We start from the raw sequence: 25121 nt of genomic DNA, 5'->3' as shown, positions 1-25121 counted from the left end.
TCCCAGGACCCTGGGATCATGACCTGAGCCAAAGGCAGATGCTCAACTGACTGAGCCACCCATGCGCCCAAGACAAAGCATCTAAAGTTATATTATCAGGTTATCAGTAAGGTTTCAAGAAATATCATCTCTAGCATAGTGTTACAGATTTTAAGCTTTGGGATGTTTGGAGAGAATTTTGAGGTCGTTGTGACAGTAGATTGAGAGAATTACTAACATCAGAATTGTATGTAACACATATTCCTAAGTCAATATGGGTGTGAGAATCCGTATTTTCTCTCTGCACAGATGATAGGCTTATACTTCATTTGTACTCCTCATATTTTTTAGGATCTACCAAATAGTCCAATTTGTTTTCCTATTAAGAATTAGATTTAGGGGCACCTGGGTGGCTCATTTGTTAAGCATCTGCCTTCGGCTCAGGTCATGATCCCAGGGTCCTGGGGTCGAGCCCCACATTGGGCTCCCTGCTTGTTAGGAAGCCTGCTTCTCCCTCTCCCACTCCCCCTGCTTGTGTTCCTGCTCTTGCTATCTCTCTGTCAAATAAATAAATAAAATCTTAAAAAAAATTAGATTTAATATTTACTGCCAATTTCTCAAGTTGTCCTAAGACTCTGTTCTTGTCGCCCCTTCAACTCTTTCTAACGTTCGATAATCCTTTTTCCAAAAGCAAATCTCTTCCTCAAGAGCAGAAGCCACTTGAAGTTAAACCAGCACCTTTTGTGAGAAGTCGATTCAAAAGACCAAAACCAAACTTAGCAAGAGCAACTTTAAAGAGAGAGACTACAGTAGCAGAAAAATACGTATCTGGGAAGAAATTGGAAACTGATAATACTGAGACTGTTGTGGTACAGCAGAGCAGTGAACAGATAAACACTCTCCCTTCTCAACATGTGAGTGCTATTCAAGGTGGATGTTCTTTGTTTTAGCTATTACGATTACTAAAGTAAAACAGCTGGGGTTAACATTTAACAAATATTTTCTCATATAATTTCTATTGCATGTGGTATTAGTCTTGTTATACTTACTGTGCCTCACTGTTCCATGTGGTTTTGTAAGAATCTTGTCTCTCTCATGATGGGCAAGTATGTCATGGAAAGGAATTTAAGAGTCCTGGGATCTAAGTTCTGACCTTTATTCATCGTGTGACCATAGCCAAATGATGCAGCTAGTTTCTTCACAGAAAAAATGAGTTTGATAGTCATTCTTTGTTTTACTTTGTTGTTAAGGTGCATTAAAAAGTTAAAAGCTTGATAGGAGTTAAAGGAGATATTTTATTTACTTTGTTAACTTGGTCCATAACAAATTAAGATTGTGTGATATAATATCAAAAATGTTGAGTGGAAATGTTAACACTTGTAAGTTGAGTGTTCTAAATATAAAAGTACTTTTTTGGCCATACGGGTGGGCAACAGGTACATGAAGAGATGCTCAATATCACTAATCATCAGCAAAATGCAAATCAAAACCACAATGAGCTGTCACCTCCCACCAGACAGAATAACTAGTCAAAAAGACAAGAAATAGCAAGTGTTGGTAAGGATGTAGAGAGAAAGGAACCCTCATGTGCTGTTGGTGGGAATGTAAATTGGTGCAACCACTGTGGAAAACAGTATGGAGGGTCCTCAAAAAATAAAAAAAGAATTACTATATCCAGTAATTCTAGTAGTGAGTATTTGCCCAAAGAATTCCAAAAGATGGATGCACCCTTATGTTTATCATAGCATTATTTACAATAGGGAAGATAGGGAAGCAACCAAAGTGCCCACCAATAGATGAGTGGATAAAGAAGATGAGTTATATATATACAATGGAATATTACCCAGCCATAAAAAAGAATGAGATGTTGCCATTTACAATAACATGGATGGGCCTGGAAGTCCATTTTGCCAAGTGAAATACTATGCTAAGAGAAGTAAGTCAGACAGAGAAAGACAAATACCATATAATTTCCCTTACACGTGGAATCTGGAAAATAAAACAAAACAAAAAAAGGAACAGACTCAAATACAGAGAACAAACTGGTGGTTACCAGAGGAGAAGGGAGTGGGGAGTTGGGGGAAATAGGAAAAGGGGATTGATTAAGAGGTACAGACTTCCCAGGGCCCCTGGCTGGCTTAGTTGGTAGACCATGCAACTCTTGATCTTGGGGTTGTAAGTTCGAACCTCATGTTGGGTGTAGAGATTACTTAAAAATAAAATCTCTAAGAAGCACAAACTTTCAGTCATGAAATAAGTAACAGAGATGAAAAGTACAGCATAGGGAATATACTTAATAATATAGTAACATGTGTGGTTATAGGTAGTGACTATACTTACCATGGTGAATACTGAGTGATGTATAGAATTGTTGAATCACTGTGTTGTACATATAAAACTAATAAAACATTGTATGTCAACTATACTTCAATAATAATAAAGACAAGTTCATAAAAATTAATAAAATGATGTATTTTTTAAAAAGTCAATTTTGGATTAAAATTCTTCTTATATGTTTTATTTTTTTTTTAAAGATTTTATTTATTTGAGAGAGAAAGAGAGCGTGAAGGGGGGAGGGTCAGAGGGAGAAGCAGATTCCCCACCGAGCAGGGAGCCTGATGCAGGGCTCGATCCTGGGACTCCAGGATCATGACCTGAGCCGAAGGCAGACGCTTAACCAAGTGAGCCACCCAGGTGCCCCTTCTTTTATGCTTTAAGATAGCTTAGTTCTGGGGTGCCTGGGTGGCGCAGTTGGTTAAGTGTCCAACTCTTGATTTTGGCTCAGGTCTTGATCTCAGGGTTGTGAGTTCAAGCCCAGTGTGGAGCCCACTTAAAAACAAATAAATAAGATAAAATAGCTTAGTTCTTACAATGCTTGAAAATTTGTACTTTTTCTGCCTGATCTTATATTTTAAAAAGGTGTATCTTTTTTAATTGATTATCTATCTGATTATAAAAATTTCACATTGAAAAAATATGTAATCTAAAAAGTGAGAGTCCATTATAATGTCTCATTTCTACCTCCCAAGTTAATCAGTCATGTAGTTATTTTGAATATATCCACCCAGCCTTTTCTGTATAGATACTTATTTATATAAATAATGTGTGGGTATTTTCATTGTTTTCCAAAAATGGCGTTATAACTTGCCTTCTCATTTTTTCACTTAACATAATATTGTGAACATATTTTTGGATCAGCATATACAGATTTATCTTCTAAATGGCTCTGGACTGTTCCATTATAAAAAAGTTATAATTTATTCAATACCCTACTGATAGGTTTGTCTTGTTCCCAGTGTTTTGATTTTGTTCTTGCTTTTTTGGGGAGGTATTAAATGGGTATAATAAATATCTTTGTATGTACTTTTCCATATACTTACTTGAGTATTTTTGTAAGATACATTTCTAGAAGTAAATTTGCTGAGAATTAAAATTTTTGGTAGATACCGTTCTGTTGTCCTCTACAGAGACTTTACCAATTTATTTTGCTGATAGTGTATGAAAGTTCCTGTTTCCCTATACTTTTATCAACCCTCGGTGAAATTTTTCTTATTTGGTTTCTAGGGTGTGGCTTCCGTAATGACATCAAGAGAAAAAGACACATCAGGTCACAGGGAGGAGGAGTCTGTAATATTACCATGTATACAGACTGAAAAGGACCTTTCACCTTCGAGTTCTTGTGATCCTAAAGAGATGTCTCAGCCTACACAGGCCCAGGAAAAGGAATTAGTTGTTTCTACGGGGTAAACAGTGATACTTCTTTGAAAATATAAAATATATTTATATTTTAAAAAAAAAGGAAAATCTAAAATATGAGAGAATTCTTTCAAGTATTTCTTCATTGTTACTAAGATGTGTTAATGTATTTTAAAAGTGAATACCAAGAATACTTGGTTTATTTTTATCTTTTGTATTATTTTTATTTATTTATTTTTAAGATTTTATTTATTTATTTTGACAGAGAGAGACACAGCGAGAGAGGGAACACAAGTAGGGGGAGCGGCAAGCAGAGAGAGAAGCAGGTTTTCCGCTGAGCAGGGAGTCCGATGTGGGGCTCGATCGCAGGACCCTGGGATCATGACCTGAGCTGAAGGCAGACGTTTAACAACTGAGCCACCCAGGCGCCCTCTTTTTTATTATTTTAAAACAGATTTATTTATTTATTTATTTGAGAGAGGGGGAGAGAGTGCTCAGGGAGGAGGGCAGAGGGAGAGGGAGAGAGAGTCTTAACCAGACTCCACGCTGAGCACACAGCCCTATGCAGGGTTTGATCTCATGACCCTGACATCATGACCTGAGGCGAAACCAAGAGTATGATGCTTAACCAACTATGCCACCCAGGGCGCCCCAAGAATACTTGGTTTATTTTTATTCATGTGTCAGACTGCCTAAAATAGAAAATCACATTGAGTTAACACCTTTTAATGCTTGCCTGCTTGTATTCACTATTAGCTGCTTAAGGTTTTATACAAACCATTGCATTTAAAAATACATGTATATAAAGATTGTATTCATTATCTTCTTAAAAACTATAGTAGAGGGGCGCCTGGGTGGCTCAGTCGTTAAGTGTCTGTCGTCGGCTCAGGTCACGGTCCCAGGGTCCTGGGATCGAGCCCCACATCGGGCTCCCTGCTCCGTGGGAAGCCTGCTTCTCCCTCTCCCACTCCCCCTGCTTGTGTTCCCTCTCTCGCTGTGTCTCTCTCTGTCAAATAAATAAATAAATAAATCTAAAAAAAAAAAAAAAAAAACTATAGTAGAAGGGCGCCTGGTGGCTCAGTCGGTTAAGCGTCTGCCTTCAGCTCAGGTCATGATCCCGGGGTCCTGGGATGGAGCCCCGCTTTGGGTTCCCTGCTCAGTGGGGAGTCTGCTTCTTCCTCTCCCTCTGCCTGCCACTCCCCCTGCTTGTGTTCTCTCTGTCAAATAAATAGATAAAATCTTTACAAAAAAAATTGTAGTAGAAGACTTATTTACTGTTTTAACCATTTTTTATGTATATGGTCTAGTGGCATTAATGCACATTCACAAGAATGTGCATTCACATTGTTTTGCAACAGTTACCACATATATCTCCAGAACTTTTTCATCTTCCCAACTGAAACTTTACCCATTAACAAGACCACCCCATTCCCCTCTTCCATTCCCTGGCAACTACCTTTGTACTTTCTGTCTCCATGAATTTGAATCGTCTAGGTACCTTATTTAAATTCATTACCTTTGATGATTAAAATAGTTCTTTTTTTAAAAAAAGAATTTATTTATTTATTTGACAGAGAGATAGCGAGAGAGGGAACACAAGCAGCGGGAGTGGGAGAGGGAGAAGCAGGCTTCCTGCAGAGCAGGGAGCCCGATGCAGGGCTTGATCCCAGGATCCTGGGATCATGACCTGAGCTGAAGGCAGACACTTAACGAATGACTGAGCCACCCAGGTGCCCCAATAGCTATTTTTTTAAAAATAAAAGAATATATATTTATCATCAAAGTAATTTGATTTTCCTCAAATGATACAAAGTTTTTTTATAGTTTGTTAGAGAAGGTTCAATTTTTACGTCTTTACAGTAGTTTTCATCTTTTTACAGTCCAGTTCCCTGTCTTTTTGTCCTCTCTTCTAGGGCTCATAATACAAACACTTTGCAGCAAGAAGTGAAGGAAAGCGTTATCCCAACTGCTCAAACAGTAAGGAGCCGATTTCAGAGACCCAGACCAAACATAAGAAAGACTGGACAGAGGCAAATAGAAAAAGGTGAAGCTGAAGGCGTAATTAAGGAAGAAAGAACGATAGTACAAAAAGATGAAACTAAAAAGTTCTTGACTCTGGTGAGTTACTGTTATGTAATTGAGCCTTTTAATGCATGTTAAAATACGAAATGACAGCTCAGACTGGGTTTAGAATATAGGCATCTGACACTCTCATCAATGAATATGTAACATATCTAGTTCTGTTCCAGATTTACCATTCTGGATTTTTTTTTAAGTGAAAATAGTTTTTTTTTCCTAACTAATTATACGTATTCATTATGAAAATGTTCAATTAATACAAAATATCATAATGACTACCCCAGTCTTATTACCTTGAGGTAACCACTGAAAACCTTCTGACATATCTTACTGGGTATATCCATGCATGCATGTGTGTACACTTACGTAAACTTAAATAATAAAATCTCTGGGGCACCTGGCTGGCTCAGGTGGTAGAGCATGCAGCTCTTGATCTTCAGGTTGTAAGTTCAAACCCCACAAAGGGTGTAGAGATTACTGAAACATAAAATAATTTTTTTTTTTTTTAAGATTTTATTCATTTTTTGACAGAGACACAGTGAGAGAGGGAACACAAGCAAGGGGAGTGGGAGAGGGAGAAGCAGGCTTCCCGCGGAGCAAGGAGCCCGATGCGGGGCTCGATCCCAGGACCCTGGGATTATGACCTGAGCCGAAGGCAGACGCATAACTACTGAGCCACCCAGGCGCCCCCATAAAATAATTTTTTTAAATAGTAAAGTCATTGTGTACATGTTATTTTGTGACTTATTTTTACTTAATATATTAAATGACTTTTTATATGTCAAGAAGTATGGAGATACATCATTTTTCATTGTTGCATAACATTCTGCTGTTTGACAGTTTAACCAATCTTTTATTGATGTATCTTTTGGTATAAATCTAAGTAGTGTAATGCCCTTTTCAACAGATCTTGTTTCTTTGTCCTTCTTTTTCTCTGTCTACCAAGGGAAAATCTAGATTGAAAGCGATTGTAATCCTTGTTTGAAACATCCCTATCCCCAGAAGAAATCATTAGACTTTTTGGGAAAAAATCATTAAACTTTTTTGGTGGCGGGGTTGGGGGGGGCGGTGCGTGTTCACAACAGATAATTATTTGGTTTTTAAAGTGTTCTGTAAACATAATAATTGCAATAATTGAAACTTTCTCCGAATTAGTTTTATTTTGGACAGCAAAACGTGAACATTGCATACCTAGTTTGACTCTTACTTTTGAAGAACTCAATACCTTTCTAAATGATTAAAATATTTTAGGAGGTGTGTTCAGTTATTTTTAAAAAATGCTACTTTTCTTTTGTCATTTTAGCCAAATTCTCCAATTGGAACTGAAATTGAAGTTGTATCCTCCAAAGTTTCAGAGTCACAGTATGAAAACCAGAGTCACATGGTTCTTGTAGAACCTGTTCATCTTAACAAAATAAATGTTTTAGATGAAAAGATGAGGTGAGTTTGCTTTTAATCAGAAAAGTGTAAAACTTTCTAAAGATAAAGTTTGGTAACTTGACATCAAGAAAAGTTTGTGGAAGGGGCGCCTGGGTGGCTCAGTTGTTAACCGTCTGCCTTTGGCTCAGGTCATGATCCCAGGGTCCTGGGATCGAGCCCTGCATCGGGCTCCCTGCTTGGCGGGAAGCCTGCTTCTCCCTCTTCCATCTCCCTGCTTGTGTTCCCTCTCTCGCTGTATCTCTCTCTGTCAAATAAATAAAATCTTTAAAAAAAAAAAAGTTTGTGGAAGGATAAAGCAGTAATTATGAAATAGAATATTTTAAATATGCTTCTTCAAATGCTGTAAGAATTGCATGATTGATATTCTCTTAATTTATAATTTCTCCACAAAGTTTGGTGAGCCTCCTCATTTTTTATTATTTATTTATTTATTTATTTATTTATTTTAAAGATTTTTTATTTATTTATTTGAGACAGAGAGAGCACATGAGAGGGGGGAGGGTCAGAGGGAGAAGCAGGCTCCCTGCCGAGCAGGGAGCCCGATGCGGGACTCGATCCAGGGACTCCAGGATCATGACCTGAGCCGAAGGCAGTCGCTTAACCAACTGAGCCACCCAGGCGCCCCCTCATTTTTTATTTTAAAACTAAATTTAGGGGCACCTGGGTGGCTCAGATGGTTAAACATCTGCCTTCGGCTCAGGTCATGATCCCAGGATCCTGGGATCCAGCCCTGCGTCAGGCTCCCTGCTCGGTGGGGAGTCTACTTTTCCCTCTCCCTCTACTGTTCAGCCTGCTTGTGCTCTCTCTCTCTTACTGTCAAATAAATAAATAAATAAAATCTTTAAAAAAAAAAAACAAAACAAAACCAAAATTTAATAGTAGACAGAAGTTCTTAAGTTCTTTGTATATTTAGAAATTTATATCCTATTGACTAAAATTCATAAATAGGAATTGCTACCAGGTACTTAGTATATGCTGTATTTAGAATTGTGTCCCAAACCAAATGGTAAGAATAGTATCTTTTAAATGAGTTAGACTAGAAAGGTGAAGATATTTCAGTACTCTACCACTTTTATTTATTACTTATAATCTGCTTTATTATTACTGATACTACTTTTTTAAAAAAAAGATTTGTTTATTTTAGAGAGAGAGCAAGCCCATGTAGGTGCATGTGTGTGAGTGAGCAGGGAGAGGGGCAGAGGGGGAGGGAGAGAGAATCTCAAGCATTCTCCCCTCTGAGCACCAAGCCCCATGCAGGCCTCGATCTCATGGCCCTGAAATCATGACCTGAGCCGAAATTAGGAGTTGGACTCTTAACCAACTGAGCCACCCAGGCACCTTAATACTACATTTTGATTAGCAGTGATCTAAGACTGCTTCATTGCAAGGGTACCACTAGAGAGAAGACCCAAAAGTGAAGGAACAGCAGGCCCAGGGGATGTTTAAGGGGAGAGGGAACAGCAGCTCGAAAGTACTTAAGGAAAGAGCATGCCTGGCTTGTTTGAGGAACAGTGAAGGGTGCTAGTATGAAACAGGGAAAGAGAGGGAGTAGCAGATGTAGGAGAGGGTAAAGGCTGACCAGGGAGAATGGCAGATTATATAGGACCATTATAAGGAATTTGATTTTGATTCTACTGAGCCTTTAAAGACTAGTGACCTTCAAGGTCAGCCTTTCCTAATGCTCCATTTATAATTGACTAGCTAGACCAAGAGGATTGGAATGGCTTGTTCAAAATAACATTGGCAAATTAGTTTTTAAACTTAAGTTTTCAGGATTTATGACTTTCAGACTAGCAGATTTGTGTAGTTATATAAGCAGACCTTCCTGAATGAAAGAAACTTTACATGTTTCAAGAGATTTTATGCTGAACTTTTGTGTTTTTCATGAGAGAAATTAAACTTTTAATTTCTTTTTTTTTTAAAGATTTTTAAAAATTTATTTATTTGACAGAGAGATAGCACAAGTAGGCAGAGCGGTAGGCTGAGGGAAAGGGAGAAGCAGGCTCTCTGCTGAGCAGGGAGCCTGATGTGGGGCTCGATCCCAGGACCCTGGGATCATGACCTGAGCCGAAGGCAGCCGCCCAACTGACTGAGCCACCCAGGCGCCCCTCAGACTTTTAATTTCTTTATGGAAACCCATGCTCCACCCCACCCTACCCCCCCTTTTTTTCTTTTGAAAAACCTTTTTCTATTCATGAAATTTATTCCAGCTGTTCACTTTATCAAGAGTGATACTTTCTTCAGAGTAAAAATCTGTATAGTTTTAAAATTAGATTGTTCCTAAGTCCAGTATTGTCTTGTCTGTTTTTGACTCAAGTAGCACGTTAGGTTTATATATGTATTTTATTTTTACTTGCTTTTGTAGAATCACACTTGACTGTAAATAGCTTATATTAAATATAATCTATTTTCCTAAATACATTGGCCTACATTGGAATGTATTTAGCCAGCATCATAACCTTGTTAGGATTTCCTGTGAACTTCTTTGGTGTTTCGCTGCCAGAAGAGCTTAGCAGAGTTGGAACATTTGGAAATGTAACTAAGTAATTTATTAGAAATATTACTTAAGATTAATCTTTAATATAGATCTTTCAGAGAACTCCTGATAGATACTTATATACCTAATTTTCTTTATAATATCCAGGTTTATATTAGTTTTAAACTTCCTAATTCAGAATTCAGATCCTTGCCAGTTATTAAAATATTTTCCAGGAAAATTTAAGATAGCTCTTCAGGGGTTGTCTTGGGAGCTATACCTACTCTATTGAACGTTAAACCTTGTCTTTTTCTGATTTGGCAGATACAAAATCATATTGAGATCCTATGACACTGGCTGTCAGTAAACCCTTTTCCATAAACTGACAGGTCTGTGATGGGAGAACGGACTCTGGCTTTTAAGTCTGGTCCTGAACCAGAAGGACCAAGGATGTTGTGACCATTGTATATTTGTTCATGTTTCAGAGCCCAGTTGAAGATATTTGTTTGAAGTACCATTATGAAATCCATGTTCAACTACTGGCATTTTTTTTTGTATCTAGTTATCTCTCTGAAAATTACTTAAAGTACCATGACACTACACACCAGAATCAATGAATGAAAGTAAAAAAAAGATTAATATTACCGAAAACTATTTTCCAGACTGTCCAGAAAATGGAAATTATAAAAGCTTTTACATTCTTTTTATCAGCATGTGTGGTTTCATTTTATGTGTTTGGTTTTAAAGCCAATTTATATGTAGTCCTTTGAACATAGTATTGGTTTGTGTTCAAAATTGTTTGATATAACAGCTGTCCTATCAATAAGGAATTCTGATTTTGGTTTTTCATCATGATTTGTACTTCATTCTAGACATGAACCTAAAAGGTCTGTTCCTAGTCCAGCACATTTGGTAAGAAGGCAATTCCAAAAGGCTAAGCCAAATTTGGGAAGAGCACATGGTAAGAAAGAGGAACCAGGCATAGAAAAAGACAGAGCAGATCAGAGTGAGGCAACGAAGCCAGAAGATAATTTGCTGCAGCCAGGAGATTCTGACACTCATCTCCTTCAAAAAGTAAGTTTGAAAAAAACACTTTTTGTCAATGGGCTCTGTTTTGTCAAGATCATGAAGGAGAGAATTTTAAAAAATACAGTTTTGTCTTTTGTACTGTAACCAATTTTATAAAAATTGAGTGACTTTCTAGTCTTATAAAAAGTTAGAAACCAGTCAGTGTGTGTGTGTGTGTGTGTGTGTGTGTGTGTGTGTGTGTGTAAGCTTAGAGCTTTAGGCCCAGCCACTGAACCAAATTATCATATAAAGATTGTTTCCATGGTAATATTAGCTGTTTCTTCTTAAATTTAAGGAAAAGGCTGAGTTTCTGACATCTTTGGAGGTTTCAGCAAGAAAAGATTGTGTAGATTCCACAGAGGCTAGTTTGGCCAAAAACAATGCTCATTCAGAAGTTGGACCATCAGGAAGCGTTGGAGAAAAAACTGTAGGGGATAAATCTGTGTCTTCAGTTGCTGAAGAGCAGTGTCTCAGTAAACTATCAAGGTAAAGTTTTATTTAACAAATACTTTCAGAATAAGAAATAAAAATAACCTTTTATGGATGTCCTGCCATAACTTATTTGTAGTGTAAAAAGATGGTTTGTTAACAGAAGTGTAGATTGTTTGTTAATTACAGGTCTGTTCCTTTCCCACTTAGGATTTTTATTTACTAAAGTTTACCTTTTACTGATGTTCTTAGGAAGATTTTTCTTTCCTACAGTTAGAATTTCTGGATGTTGAGTATATTAGACATGAGCGGAAGCCTGACCAAAAAGTAGTATCTATTACCTAAATAATTAAAGTGCTAGTTCGAGTGGGGTCACAAATACCACTGAAGGGTACTCATGTTCTATAGTTTTTAAGGAGAGTGGAAAAGAATTTAAGTTCTAGAAAACAACATTGTTCTGATGGATTTTTTGCCTTCCTTTCTTTATTTTAACCTAGTCTGTTTACCCAGTAGTATCACTTCTTTTTGAGCTCATTTTGTTTTACTGGACCATTTTCCTTTTCTCATTTTCTTCTAATAATTTCCAGTCTTGTATCTCATTTTCACTTAAATAACAAGGAAAAAATGGCCCAGAATTAACTTACTCTGAAAAATTTGTAGGTAGATAACTAAGAATGAACTCTGAGTAAGAAACTAGTAGTAATAGTACATTTCTTTCTTCATTTCACAGAGTAAGTTTTTAACATTATGGGTTGTGGGCATTTTCATTTTAATGACTTGAAGTTTGATTTCATTCTGAAATTTCGGTTTCATTAAAATATCCTCCTTGTGCATGTAATGACTAAATTGTTATTTTGATTAAACATCCAGCTCTCCACAGCTGTTAAAAGAATCAAATTACTCTAAAATTGGTCTGGATCGAAGAGCAACTGTCTCTTCTGCTTCTGAGTGTGAGGTGGATCATAGCGGGAGGAGAATGCATCGCAGGATGAAACCAAGTGTCACCAGAGGGCGTGGATCAAAACGAGTTCGAAGTAAGACCTCTAAGAAGGAACCTCGAGCTTCCAAGGCCACGCTGGTGACTCTTCGGGCTTCGCAGGAAGAAGATGAAGATGATGATGAAGATTTTGAGCCTGATTATGAAGACGAAAGTTACCATCTTGCTCCGGAAGAAGTAAACAAAGCTCCAGTGTTTGTTCCCATTGGTCTCAGGTCTCCCGAACCTGTTTCTGCTCAGATCGAGGAAACGATGGAAGAGGTAGTTTGTTTTTTGAATTCTTAGAACTCTGTCTTGTTTTTTTCTTTTAGTGTATCATTGTTTCTTCTTAGTGATTATTAAGGTTTGAAAAGTTCGTTCTCTAAATAGCCTCTACCAAATGTAGTTTGTTTGAGGCCTGAGGGATATCTGAAGGAATCAGTAGAAGGAGCCTCCTGTGATTATTTAACCTCTGTGACCCAGGCCCACCATGAGGTAGTCATTTTAATAATAAGGATGGAAATCTAATTTCATTTGTATGTGGAGGCTGCTTAATCTACTTTCTGATTAATTTTTCTTTTTAATTTTGGCAGGTGTTTTCTGTTAACTCTCTGATAGGCTGAGGCTGGTTAGTAGAGAATGTAGAAGGGACATTTTTAAATTTTTTTTTTCTTTTTAAAAATTTTGGTAAAATACACGTAAAATTTATTATCTTGGCCATTTTAAGTGTAGTTCAGCGACATTAAGTGCATTCATATTGTTGTGCTACACCATCACCACCGTCCATCCAACAGAACTTTTTTCGTCTTGCAGAACTAAAACTGTACCCATTAAATGATAGTTTCCCATTACCTCCTCCCCTCTTACCTATGGCAAACACCATTCTACTTTTGTCTTTATGACATTACTCTAGGTAATTACTCATGTAACTGGAATCATACAGTATCTGTCCTCATTGTCACTGGCTTATTGAGTATAAAGTTTTTAGGGTTCATCCATATTGAAGCATATGTCGGAATGGTCTTTTTTTTAAGGTTGAATAGTATTTAATCATGTAGCTATACCACATTTTGTTTATCTTTTCACTGTCAGTGGACAGTTGGGTTGCTGCCACCTTTTGGCTATTATTGCAGAGAGTGCTGCTATGAATATGGGTGTACAAATACCTCTTCTAAACCCTGTTCTCAATTCTTTTGTGGATATACCTAGAAGTGGAGTCACTGAATTATATGGTAAATTGTACACCAATTTTTACTATTTTGAAAAACCGCCATACTGTTTCCATAGCAGTTGTATCATTTTACCTTCCTATCAGTAGTGTACAAGGGTTCTGATTTCTCCACATTCTCACCAGCCCTTTTATTTACTTATTTTTCAGAATAGCCATCCTAATGGGTAGGAGGTGGAAGAACATAATATTTCAACTTACTTTGTTATAAGAGCTCCTTTTTTGCCTCTTGGTCTAGTATGCCAGCTTTGTTTCTGCCTCAGTTTTCAGTAATTTACTTGGCTTAAAAAGCAGCACAACTGCATCTCTTTTGTATTAAGCATTTGTGATTGTTTCTGAGTCATTTGCAACAGAATTAGGAATTAACTGAGGTAGTAGTGATGATAATAACAAAAGAAGTAGGAAACTTAAACCAATTCAAGTAACGTTGAATCCAGAATTAATGGATTATTGATAACTTCACATTTATGATGAATGGAAGTCCACAACCACCTTTATTTATTCACTGTTAATAATCACATACTAGATGATATAAAGTTAATGAGTTAGAATGGTTGAAATTAAATAAAAATGATGCAAAATGAAATTTCTTATAACTGAAAGCTCAAAGTTGAAGATAGTGCATTTACATTTTATTCGAAACCAAGAAAATGCAAAAGGAAAGTTAATTTTTTTGTAAGGACACCTGGTTAACACTGCATGAGAATTCATTTAGCTATATGTTTTGTATTTTACTAATTCCGTTGGTTGAAAGGCACATTGTTAAGTGAAAGAAGTCAGTTGTAAAAGAATCACATAATCACATAATTATCCATTCATATGAAATGTCTCCAACAGGAAAATCTGTAGAGACAGAAAGTAGATTAGTGGTTTGGCTTAGGGATTTGGAGATGAGGGGTTAAGAGAGTGATAACTAATGGATATGGGGTTCGTTTTTGAAGTGACGAAAATGTTCTAAAAGTGACTGTGGTGATGGTTACACATATCTGTGCATATTCCAAAAACATCAAATTACACACTTTACATGGGTGAATTCTTGGTATGTAAGTCGTTATCTCGATAAAGCTGTTTTAAAAAAAAATAAAGCTTTGAAACTGGATAGTGCCTTAAAGAACCAACTTTAAAATATCTACAGTATTTCCATTTGTCATCCATTCCCAACTCTTCAGGAAATATTTTGTTTTTTCAAGTCACTTTAACTTTCTCATTCATCCCTGGCCTATAGGATAGTAGCAAAGATTTTTCTCTAATATTTGCTTCTGAAAAAACAGATACAGAATGCACAAGTGTTACTATAGTAATTATATCATGAAGGCAGATTTTCATACTTGACTCTTCACTCACTTTCTACTGAATCATAGTTTTTTATACTTACCTCTCTGTAAATAAGGGACTAGAAGCCAGATTGTCTTGTATACGGTCTAGGAGATAAATCTTAGTCCTTTAGTCCCCAGATTATAGGGATCTATGACCAAAAAGACTACTACATGAGTAAATGTGAATGAATTCACTTTTTTACATGTCCATTGCCATGGCTATCATGGGGTTGTGGGAGAGGGTAGTTGCCTTGGTGCAGGGGCGGACGTATGGTAAATCTTTTTAAAGTGCTTTCAACTCATCTTTATTACAGCACTGAAGATGGTATATAGTTAGATAATTGCATGTCTGTTTTTGTGAGATTGTGAATTCCTTGAGGGCAGGGACCAAACTTGCCTTTTTTCAGCTTTGTACCCTTGTATCTGTAGCCTAGTTTTTAGGAAGCACTCCATAAATATTCACAGATTGATGAGAGAAATTATGGGAACATAGAGACAAAATGGGGATAGTAGAAAGTGAAATGCTAGGTACTAAGAAGATTACTTTGGAAATTCTGTTTACTATTTGTAAGGATCACAGACCCCTCCAAAAGCTTAAATGTTTTACTTTGCCAAGTTGATGTCGAGTTACTATATTTCAGTTTTTAATTGTGTATGAATGTGGGTTGTTTATTCAGTTTAACACTCTATTTTACTTAGTCATTTTGTTTTACTGACTGTAGTATGCCAAAATGAAATAATGAAACTTCTCATTTTGACAGCTTGAAATAACTGTGAATGTACCAGATATAGGCATAGCTGTTGTTGAACATCCACTCTCAAACACAAATGTGACTACTCAGGAGATGAAACAAGAAGAAAATTTGAAGGCATTATCTGTTGTAAGCATCCATTGTAATATGTTTTGTTTTTAACTCTTTGTTTACTTTCAAAAGAATGGAGGTTTATTTTGAAAGCTTTAAGTTTACAAGCCATTCTTACTAATTTCTTTCATGTAGGGAGCTGTAAGTATGAATAGTAGAAACTGGTGAATAATCCATAGATTTTGTATTTCACTTGGAAAGCATTGATTTTTGTGTGTGTGCGCGTGAATAACTCTTAAGATCCTCATAAACTTATGTTAAAGTTCTGTTGCATTAAATCTATATTAAATATAAATTACTTAAAATATATTTAGTTGCATTTTGTTTGGTACTCTTCCTTATTTGGTTAGTATTTCTCTTGTTTTTGGATAAGAAGTTTGGGAATTATACTTTTTCAACAACTTTATTTTTTTTTTTAATTTTTTTGTTTTTTTAAAAGATTTTATTTATTTATTTGAGAGAGAACGAGGGAGGGAGAGAGAGCACAGAGGGAGAGGGGGACTCCCCGCTGAGCAGAGAGCCCAATGTGGGGCTTGATCCCAGGATGCCTGGGATCATGACCTGAATCGAAGGCAGATGCTTAACTGACTGAGCCACCCAGGTGCCCCTTATAACAACTTTATTAAGATATAGCTCACACACCAAATAAGTTACCCACTGAAAATGTACAATTCATTGGTTTCTGGTATATTTATAGATATTGTGCAAACATTGTAACAGTCAATTTTAGAGCATTTCATCACCTCTAAAAGAAACCTTATGTCCCAAAGCAGTTGCTCCCCATTTCGTCTCAGCCCTCCCCAGGGTTAGGTTACCAGTAATCTACTTTTTGTCTCTATAGGTTTGTCTATTCTGGATGTTTCATATAAATTGACCCATGCAATATGGTCTTTTATGCCTGGCTTTTTTCACTTAGCATACTGTTTTCAAGGTTCATCCACATTCTAGCATGTATCAGTACTTCATTCTTTTTGTGTTCACATAGCACTCCATGTAGACAATACTGCGTTTTGTTTATCTGTTCATGTGTTCATGGACATTTAGGTTGTTTCCATTTTTTGGCTATTATAAATAACGCTGCTGTAAACATTTGTATACAAGTTTCTGTACTGACATTTTTTTTTTTTTTTTAAAGATTTTTGTTTATTTGACAGAGACACAGCGAGAGAGGGAACACAAGCAGGGGGAGTGGGAGAGGGAGAAGCAGGCTTCCCGCAGAGCAGGGAGCCTGATGTGGGGCTCGATCCCAGGACCTGGGATCATGACCTGAGCCGAAGGCAGATGCTTAATGACTGAGCCACCCAGGCGCCCCAAAATACAATTGATTTTTGTATATTGGTCTTGTGTACTGCAACTTTGCTGAACTTTTTAGTTCTTTTTTTTTTATGAATTTAGCTTTTATTCAAAATTAAATAAGCACAAGTTTAAGAAACTTTTATAAAGTACTTACATAAAAGCAAGTTAATAGGGACAGTCACAAGTTTGCAACAAATAATTACAAAAGTATCTAGGGCAGCATGAATATAAACCATGTCACAGCATGGTGATCTAATTGTGATATGAATAAGGCATAACTAACATTTGCACCAAGACCAGAATTAAAAAATAAAACATACTTTATTTATTTTTTTTTTTAAGATTTTATTTATTTATTTGAGAGAGAAAGAATGAGAGACAGAGAGCATGAGAGGGAGGAGGGTCAGAGGGAGAAGCAGACTCCCTGCTGAGCAGGGAGTCCGATGCGGGACTCGATCATGGGACGCCAGGATCATGACCTGAGCTGAAGGCAGTCGCTTAACCAACTGAGCCACCCAGGCGCCCCTAAAACATACTTTAAAAGCTTAGTTCTACATTAAGCTTCTTCTCTTCCCCCAGATCCTTAATGGGTTTATACTCTGTAATTGTTTTAAATAAACACATCATGTCAAACTGTAAATTATATAGATGGGCAGTTAATGTGAAAAGCCTTCTAAAATCTACGAACTAACTGGTACTGAATTATGAGCTCTTTAGTTCTAATAGTTTCTTTTTTTTTTAGTGGATTCCTTAGGATTTTCTACCTATAAGATCATGACGTGAATAGAGACAGTTTTACTTCTGCCTTTCTGTATTAGTTTCTCAGTGCTGCTGTAACAAAATTCCACAAACTAGGTGGCTCAAAATTACAGAAAGTTATTTTTTTTTTATAGTTCTGGAGGCTAGAATTCCAAAATCAAGGTGCCACCTTCTGGAGGCTCTTAGGGAAAAACCATTCAGGCCTTTCTCCTACTTTCTGGCAGTTGTCAGCAGTCCTTGTCATTCCTTGGCTTGTGGCAGCACATTCCTAATTTTTGCCTCCATTGTCACATGGTGATCTCCCTGTATGTGTGTCTCGGTGACTTTTTTCTTTTTTTTTTTTTTTAAGATTTTATTTATTCATTTGACAGAGATAGATATAGCGGGAGAGGGAATAAAAGCAGGGGGAGTGGGAGAGGGGGAAGCAGGCCTCCCGCAGAGCGAGGAGCCCGATGCGGGGCTCGATCCCAGGACCCTGGGATCGTGACCTGAGCCGAAGGCAGACGCTTAATGACTGAGCCACCCAGGTGCCCCTGTGACTTTTTTCTTTTAAAGACACCTGTCATAGTGGATAGGGCCAACCCTAATCCAGTATGACCTTCTCTTAACTTTATTACATCTAAAAAGGCCCTGTTTCCAAATAAGGTTACATTCATGGTACTGGGGTTAGGACTTCAACATATATTTCTGGGTGACAGAATTCAGTTTACAGCACTTTTCCCTTTTTTTTTTTTTTTTTTTTTTTTTAAAGATTTTATTTATTTGACAGAGCACAAGCAGGGGGAGCAGCAGGCAGAGGGAGAGGAAGAAGCAGGTTCCCCGCTTAGCAAGGAACCTGATACAGGGCTGGATCCCAGGACCCTGGGATCATGACCTGAGCCGAAGGCAGACGCTTAACTGACTGAGCCACCCAGGCCCCCCAGTTTATAATACTTTTCAATCTGGATATCTTTTATTTCTATTGCTTACCAAATTGCCCTTGCTAGAACCTCCAGTACACTGGTGAACAAAAGTGGCAAGAGTGAGCATTTTTGTCTCATTACTGGTCTTAGAGGAAAGTATCCAGTCTTTCACCATTAAGTTTGATGTTAGCTGTGGACTTTTCATAGATAGATGTTTTATTTTTATCAAATTGAAGAAGTTCTAGTCTTTTCCTAGTTTGCATGACAGTATTATCATGAAAGGGTGTTGGAAGTTGTCATATGCTTTTTCTGCATCTATTGAGATGATGAGGTGATTTTACCTTTTTATTGTATTGATGTGATGCATTACATTGAATTTTGATGTTAAAAAATTGCATCCCTGGGATAAATCCTAATTGGCTGTGGCCTGCAAGTTTTATATGTTGCTGGATTTGGTTTGCTGGTATTTTATTGAGGTTTTTTTGTGTGCAAGTTCATAATAATTCTGTTTTCTATTACAAATCTGACACCAGATTCTTGTGGTGTCAGGAGCTGAAGTCCTGTTCTTCCTAGGAAGAAAGCCCTCCAGCTGGGGCCTGTAAGGAGAAAAGACCCTATTTTCTTGGTTGCAGGTTCTGAGGTGGGGTCTCTGCTTCACTGAGCTGAGAGGAAGGAGGGGGAGAGAGCAGTCTTAGTTCAAATACCACAGGCTCTCCGCTTTGTTACTGTATTTTCATCAGTTTTCTCAAAAAGATGTTTCTTTCGCCCTAGGACCCTTTCCAGAGGCTTTACATGTTTGTGTTTAATAGGGTCAGCAGAGCTCCTTATGATGTCATATTGGACATAAATCTTGTAACTTCTTCATTTGTTAAAATTCATTTAAGTTTTAACCAACCTAATGTAAAAAATTGGCAGTATTCTTCAGTCTTTGGTTTCCACTGGTTTAAACTATGGCAGATATGACTGAAGTTGAAGGATTATGAAAGTGAAGAAGTTAATTAAGAACGGTAGGTGCACATGGTAAATGCTATATGATTAGAGTTAAAAATTTGCATGTCATACAAGGAAAAGGTAAAATAAGCAAGAGACAAAATAACTTGGCTTTTAAATTATTTCTGTATGAAATATTAATGAATAATTGTATGGGAAAAAAACAGTTTCCACTCCTTTGTAATCAGAACATTGAGGAACTGTAAAACATCATGGTTTTTGAGACACAGAACATATATTTGGGAAAATACATAAGACATTGCTTATTTTTCCTCTTTTAGGAAATGAACACAGGTGAACATGCCCAAGATGAAACAGGTAACTGTTAATAAGGAAACTGCTAAAACTACTTAGTTAACACTAACAAAGTGATTCAGTATTGGTGTTAGTTAGCAAATGAGTAATTTCACTGGAGAGTTGAACAAAAAGTTTTAACTGTTGAATGTGTTATCTCCAGGAGAAACTTGGAATAATTACCTTATGAAGTGAGTTAAGAGTTAAATGTTTAATAAAGAAATATTACTTATTTCCTCTCCTCTGATCTGCACAGATATATTTTCTTTGAAGGTATTAAGTTATCTAATAGGAGGGAGGCATTTTCAATGAGTAAAAGCTAACAATTAATGATTTCTTTTTTTTGTAGTAACCAAACACTCCTCTAGTGAGGAATTAGTGGTATGCAGGACATTGAAACTTGTTCCAAAGGATAAATACTTGAATTAAAAATGTTTTCTAAGTAAGCAAACTTCAATTTCCAGCTTCATTTTTCTGTTTTAATGTTGGTATATTTCCTCACAAGGTACCAATGATGGAAGCACTGAAGCTGCTATAACTTTACTTACAATGGGAGATCTAGTGTTGCAATCAGAGATCGGTACAGAACAGAGTGATGGTAAGAATGAAAGTTAAGTCCTACTGAGAAAAGCCTCTTAAAATAAAACTTTTAAGAAATTATACCCATAGTTGAGTAATAAGTCAGTACCTGCCTTTTACATTTGAAGTAGGCATTGCGAACTTTGTTTTTTTCCAGAAAAAGGTAACGTGTGCATTGATCCGTCTAACTTAGTCCCTTTAGATGTAGTGGCCACCATTTCAAAATAGTGCACTTGGTTTATTAAGAAAACTTTGTTTTCCTGGAATAATCTAGTGAGTCCTCTACTTTTCTCATCATAAACATTGGTTAACTGAGCTCATTGGTCACTGATCACTTGACATATATTTCTTTAGCAAAGGAGCTTCTGCTTTGGATTATCTTCATAGTTAACCTGATAATCGCATATAGTATGAAGGGACAATAGCAGTCATTGAAATAATTTAATTGTGACTATTCTGTTAGTTTGGACTGAGCCAAAAGATAGGTCAGCCTAGATTTTCACAGTATTTTAGGCTGACCTTATGGAATACCTTCTATTTTAAGTCTACTAAATGTATAGTTAATTATATTCCTGTTAATTATTTTGTCTGGAGATGAGTGGCCTGCCATTTATTTTAGGTATTAGACTTCTAGGCCCATAACTATATATTTATCAGGAATTTTTTTTTTTATTATATTAGTCACCATACAGTAAATTTTCTGGTCTGTGTTCCTTACACAGTCTCATTTCTCTCTCTCTCTCTCTCTCGCTCTCTTTTTTTTTTTGAGTAAAATATATACCCAATGGGGGGCTTGAACTCATGACCCCAAGATCAAGAGTCATGTTCTACTGACTGAGCCAGGCAGGTGCCTGTATACGGCTCCTTTCTCAACGGCAGAGGATTGCTTTGGAGCCTGTCATAAATCTCTAGTACATAAAAACGGGTTTTAAAAATTTGTAAATGAAGGTGATCCTATCTTGAAACTCATTTGAGGCTATGTAGTTAGTCAAGGTAACAGATTCATTTTTACTTTTTTTTTTTTTTAAGATTTTATTTATGTATTTGTCAGAGAGAGCACAAGCAGGGAGAGCACAGGCAGAGGGAGAGGCAGGCTCCCCGCTGAGCAGGGAGCCCGAAGCGGGACATGATCCTAGGACTCTGGGATCATGACTTGGGCCGAAGGCAGATGTCCAGCTGACTGAGCCACCCAGGCATCCCTCATTTTTATTTCTAATAGCAGAAAAATTCTAGTCTGTAAGAATTATTAGGCTTAGAACAAGTCAAATCTCTGGCATAAACTATATGATTATATATTTATTTTTTTTTTTTTTAAGATTTTTGAGAGAGAGAGAGCGCACATATGAGTTGGGGGGGAGGGGCAGAGGGAGAAGCAGACTCCCTGCTGGGCAGGGAGCCCACTGTGGGGCTCGATACCAGGACCCTGAGATCATGACCTTTAACCGACTGAGCCATCCAGTCGCCCTGATCATATATTGAAATTCAAAACCAAAAAGAGTAAACTTTAAAAATAATATAGAATTTTACAATTGCTTAATGTTGAGGGATTTATTTTCTTTGGACATCTACTTGTATTGGGTCAATTTTAATTTTCTGTTCTTTTCTGTAATAGGAGTATGTGTACTTCTTGATGTTCATTCAAAGGATAAAAGCTGTGTTCCTTTTAGCCCAGATAATGTAAATCACAAAATTGTTCGTGAATGTCAGGAACTTTCTTCACCTGTCAATAGTACATCTCCTTCTTCATTAGAAGAAAACAAGATTGTATTGGAAGAGCAAAGTACTAAAGAAGAAATTGGTTTAGTGGAGAAAGTAAAGGAAAACGCTGTATCAACCAGGTTTATTTTGCTTTATTAAACTCTTGAGTTTTATAGTATTCAATTAATAAATACATTTAAACCAACTATCAATTTAGTTGATAGCTTTTGAGTAATACTTGTGTAAGTGTAAAGTAGGCACTGCTAATTTCTCAGCCTTTATTTATTTATTTATTTATTTATTTATTTTAAAGATTTTATTTATTTACTTGTGAGAGACAGAATGAGAGACAGAGAGCACGAGAGGGAGGAGGGTCAGAGGGAGAAGCAGACTCCCCGCTGAGCAGGGAGCCCGATGTGGGACTCAATCCCGGGACTCCAGGATTATGACCTGAGCCCAAGGCAGTCGCTTAACCGACTGAGCCACCCAGGCGCCCTCAGCCTTTATTTTTTTAAAGATTTTATTTATTTATTTGAGAGAGAGAGTGTGAGCAAGAGAGAGAGAGAAGGAGCAGGGGGAGGGCAGAGGGAGAGGGAGAAGCAGATTCCGTGCTGAGCAGGGAGCCTGACATGGGGCTCAATCCTGGGACTCCGGGATCATGACCTCAGCAGAAGGCTGACACTTAACTGACTGAGCCACCCAGGTGTTCCAGTTTCTCAGCCTTCAAAGTGAGGATAGGCTGGTTTGATTTTAGTTTAATGGTTTGCTTTTTTTTTTTAAAGATTTTATTTATTTATTTGAGATAGAGTGAGCATGAGCGGGGGGGGGAGGGGCAGAGGAAGAGGGATAAGCAGACTCCCCACTGAGCAGAGAGCCTGACATGAGGCTCGATCCTAGGACCCTGGGATCATGACCTGAGCTAAAGGCAGACGCTTAACTGACTGAGCCACCAAGTTGCCCGTGGTTTGCATTTTTTTTTAATTTATTTTTTTAATGTACACTCAACATCCAGCATGGGGCTTGAACTCAGGACCCTGAGATCAAGAGCCACATCCTCTACTCACTGAGCCAGCCAGGTGCCCCTAATGGTTTGCATATTAAAGTAAATGTAATATGTGCATCTTTGAAGCTTTAATGAAATAGTTTTTTATGTAAATATGGTCTCTATTTTACAAACATGGCCCAGATTCTCTTCCCTTCTGTAGACTGTCAGTAAAATTTACCACTCTGTGTTTTCAGCATTAAAAAATGAACACTTACAGATATTGTGGCACCTGAGAAGGTGGCACATAACTGTATCAGAATGTATGAAGGTGAGAGAGAGAGTGATTATATGGTTGATGAATTTCTTTCTTCCTATCTTTTTCTAGGAATACAACTTTTGAAGTGACCGGTAATTTGAGAATGAGAAGTAGATTTGCCAAGCCTAAACCAAATCTTAAGACTTTTGGGACCAGCAGGTTTGGTGTTCATCAGGAAGTTCCCAATTTGTTTGTAAACAAAGAAGTAGTAGTAGAAAGTCAAAGAGGTAAATTATGTTCTCTTAAACAGCTACAAAATTACTTTTACAGGAGAAGTTGCATTAGCATTTCAAATGGAATATTCAGTTAAAATTGTTTTAATTTAGTATTAAAGAGTTTCAAAAAGTAGAATGAGCTATAAAAGAAATACTAATAAATCCATCAACTAGCTTCAGTCATCATTATTATTTTCTGTTTAGTTGACCCAAAATAACATGGGTTTGAACTGCATGGGTCCACTATACATGGATTTTTAAAAAAGAATTAATTAATTAAGAGGTGGCGGGGGGGTGGCGAGTGGGGAGGGAGAGCGAGAATTCCAAGCTGACTCTGTGCTGAGCGTGGAGCTTGATGTGGGGCTTGATATTCACCCTGAGATCATGACCCAAGCTGAAATCAAGGGTTGGATGCTTCACCGACTGAGCCACCCAGGTGCCTCTATACAATGGATTTTTTTTCTTTTTAACTTTTAAAATATGTTTTATTTGGAAATAATTTCAAAGTTACAGAAGACTTACAAGAATAAGAAATAGTACAAAGAACATCCAGATACCTCTTGTATATAAGCTTACACTTAATTATACATGGAATTTTTTTTATAAACATAGTACAGTCCTATAGATGTATTTTCTCTTCCTTATGATTTTCTTTTCTTTTTTTAAAATATTTATTTGAGAGAGAGGGAGAGCACAGAGGGAGAATGAGAGGGAGAAGCAGACTCCCTGCTGAGCAGGTAGCCCCATGCAGGGCTCGATCCCAGGACCCTGAGATCATGACCTGAGCCAAAGGCAGACGCTTAACCGACTGAGCCACTCAGGCATCTTTTATGATTTTCTTAATAACGTTTTATTTGTTCTAGCTTACTTTATTGTAAGAATACAGTATCTGATACATATAACTTACAAAATATATGTTAATCTGTTTATGTCACCAGTAGGGCATCTGGTCAACAGTAGACTACTAGTAGTTAGGTTTTTTTGGAAATCAGATATGCAGAATTTCTACTGCATGGGAGGTTTGTGCCCTTAACCCCCATGTTGTTCAAGGGTTAACTGTATTTACTTAATCAGTGTTTTCTTCATAGGTATTTTTTATGTGTGTCTGTGTACATGAATATTCAAGCAAACATTTTTTAGAAAGCTATACATGCATGTGGCAAAAAATAAGACATTGCCCATAAGGTATAAAATTTAATAAACTTCTTTGATTCCCAGTCCCCTAATCTCATGTCTAGTGGTAAACTGCCATTAAGTTTTTATTGTGGACTTCCAGAAGTGTTTTATACACATAAGCATCTAAATGTGGGGCTGTGACGGGGCGCCTGGGTGGCTCAGTTGTTAAGCGTCTGCCTTCGGCTCAGGTCATGATCCCAGGGTCCTGGGATCGAGCCCCATATCGGGCTCCCTGCTCGGCGGAGAGCCTGCTTCTCCCTCTCCCACTCCCCCTGCTTGTGTTCCCTCTCTCGCTGTCTCTCTCTGTGTCAAATAAATAAAATCTTTAAAAAAAAAAAAAAAAAAAAAAAATAAATGTGGG

The 25121-nt window shown here is 37.2% G+C and overlaps 1 protein-coding gene and 1 long non-coding RNA gene across 3 annotated transcripts in view; one reads left to right on the top strand and one right to left on the bottom strand.

Moving 5' to 3' along the window:
- LOC144381123 (uncharacterized) overlaps positions 1–25121 on the bottom strand; it is a 56228-nt gene that overhangs the window by 583 nt on the left and 30524 nt on the right. The gene's annotated exons all lie outside the window — the stretch shown is intronic.
- Positions 1–25121, top strand: part of BDP1 (BDP1 general transcription factor IIIB subunit) — a 93336-nt gene that overhangs the window by 44647 nt on the left and 23568 nt on the right. For both annotated transcript variants that reach the window (XM_078067214.1, XM_078067215.1), the window contains exons 21-32: positions 671–893; positions 3544–3722; positions 5589–5793; positions 7058–7194; positions 10543–10744; positions 11034–11224; positions 12038–12425; positions 15449–15568; positions 19779–19815; positions 20297–20389; positions 21983–22208; positions 23439–23596. In XM_078067214.1, coding sequence (XP_077923340.1) covers positions 671–893; positions 3544–3722; positions 5589–5793; positions 7058–7194; positions 10543–10744; positions 11034–11224; positions 12038–12425; positions 15449–15568; positions 19779–19815; positions 20297–20389; positions 21983–22208; positions 23439–23596 — 2159 coding nt within the window. The remainder of the gene's footprint in view (positions 1–670; positions 894–3543; positions 3723–5588; positions 5794–7057; positions 7195–10542; positions 10745–11033; positions 11225–12037; positions 12426–15448; positions 15569–19778; positions 19816–20296; positions 20390–21982; positions 22209–23438; positions 23597–25121) is intronic.

The sequence above is a fragment of the Halichoerus grypus genome, chromosome 2 (genome assembly GCF_964656455.1).
Source record: "Halichoerus grypus chromosome 2, mHalGry1.hap1.1, whole genome shotgun sequence".
Classification (NCBI taxonomy): Eukaryota; Metazoa; Chordata; class Mammalia; order Carnivora; family Phocidae; genus Halichoerus; species Halichoerus grypus.
Note: the sequence above shows the minus strand (reverse complement) of the source record. Positions and strands in the feature narration are given on the sequence as shown.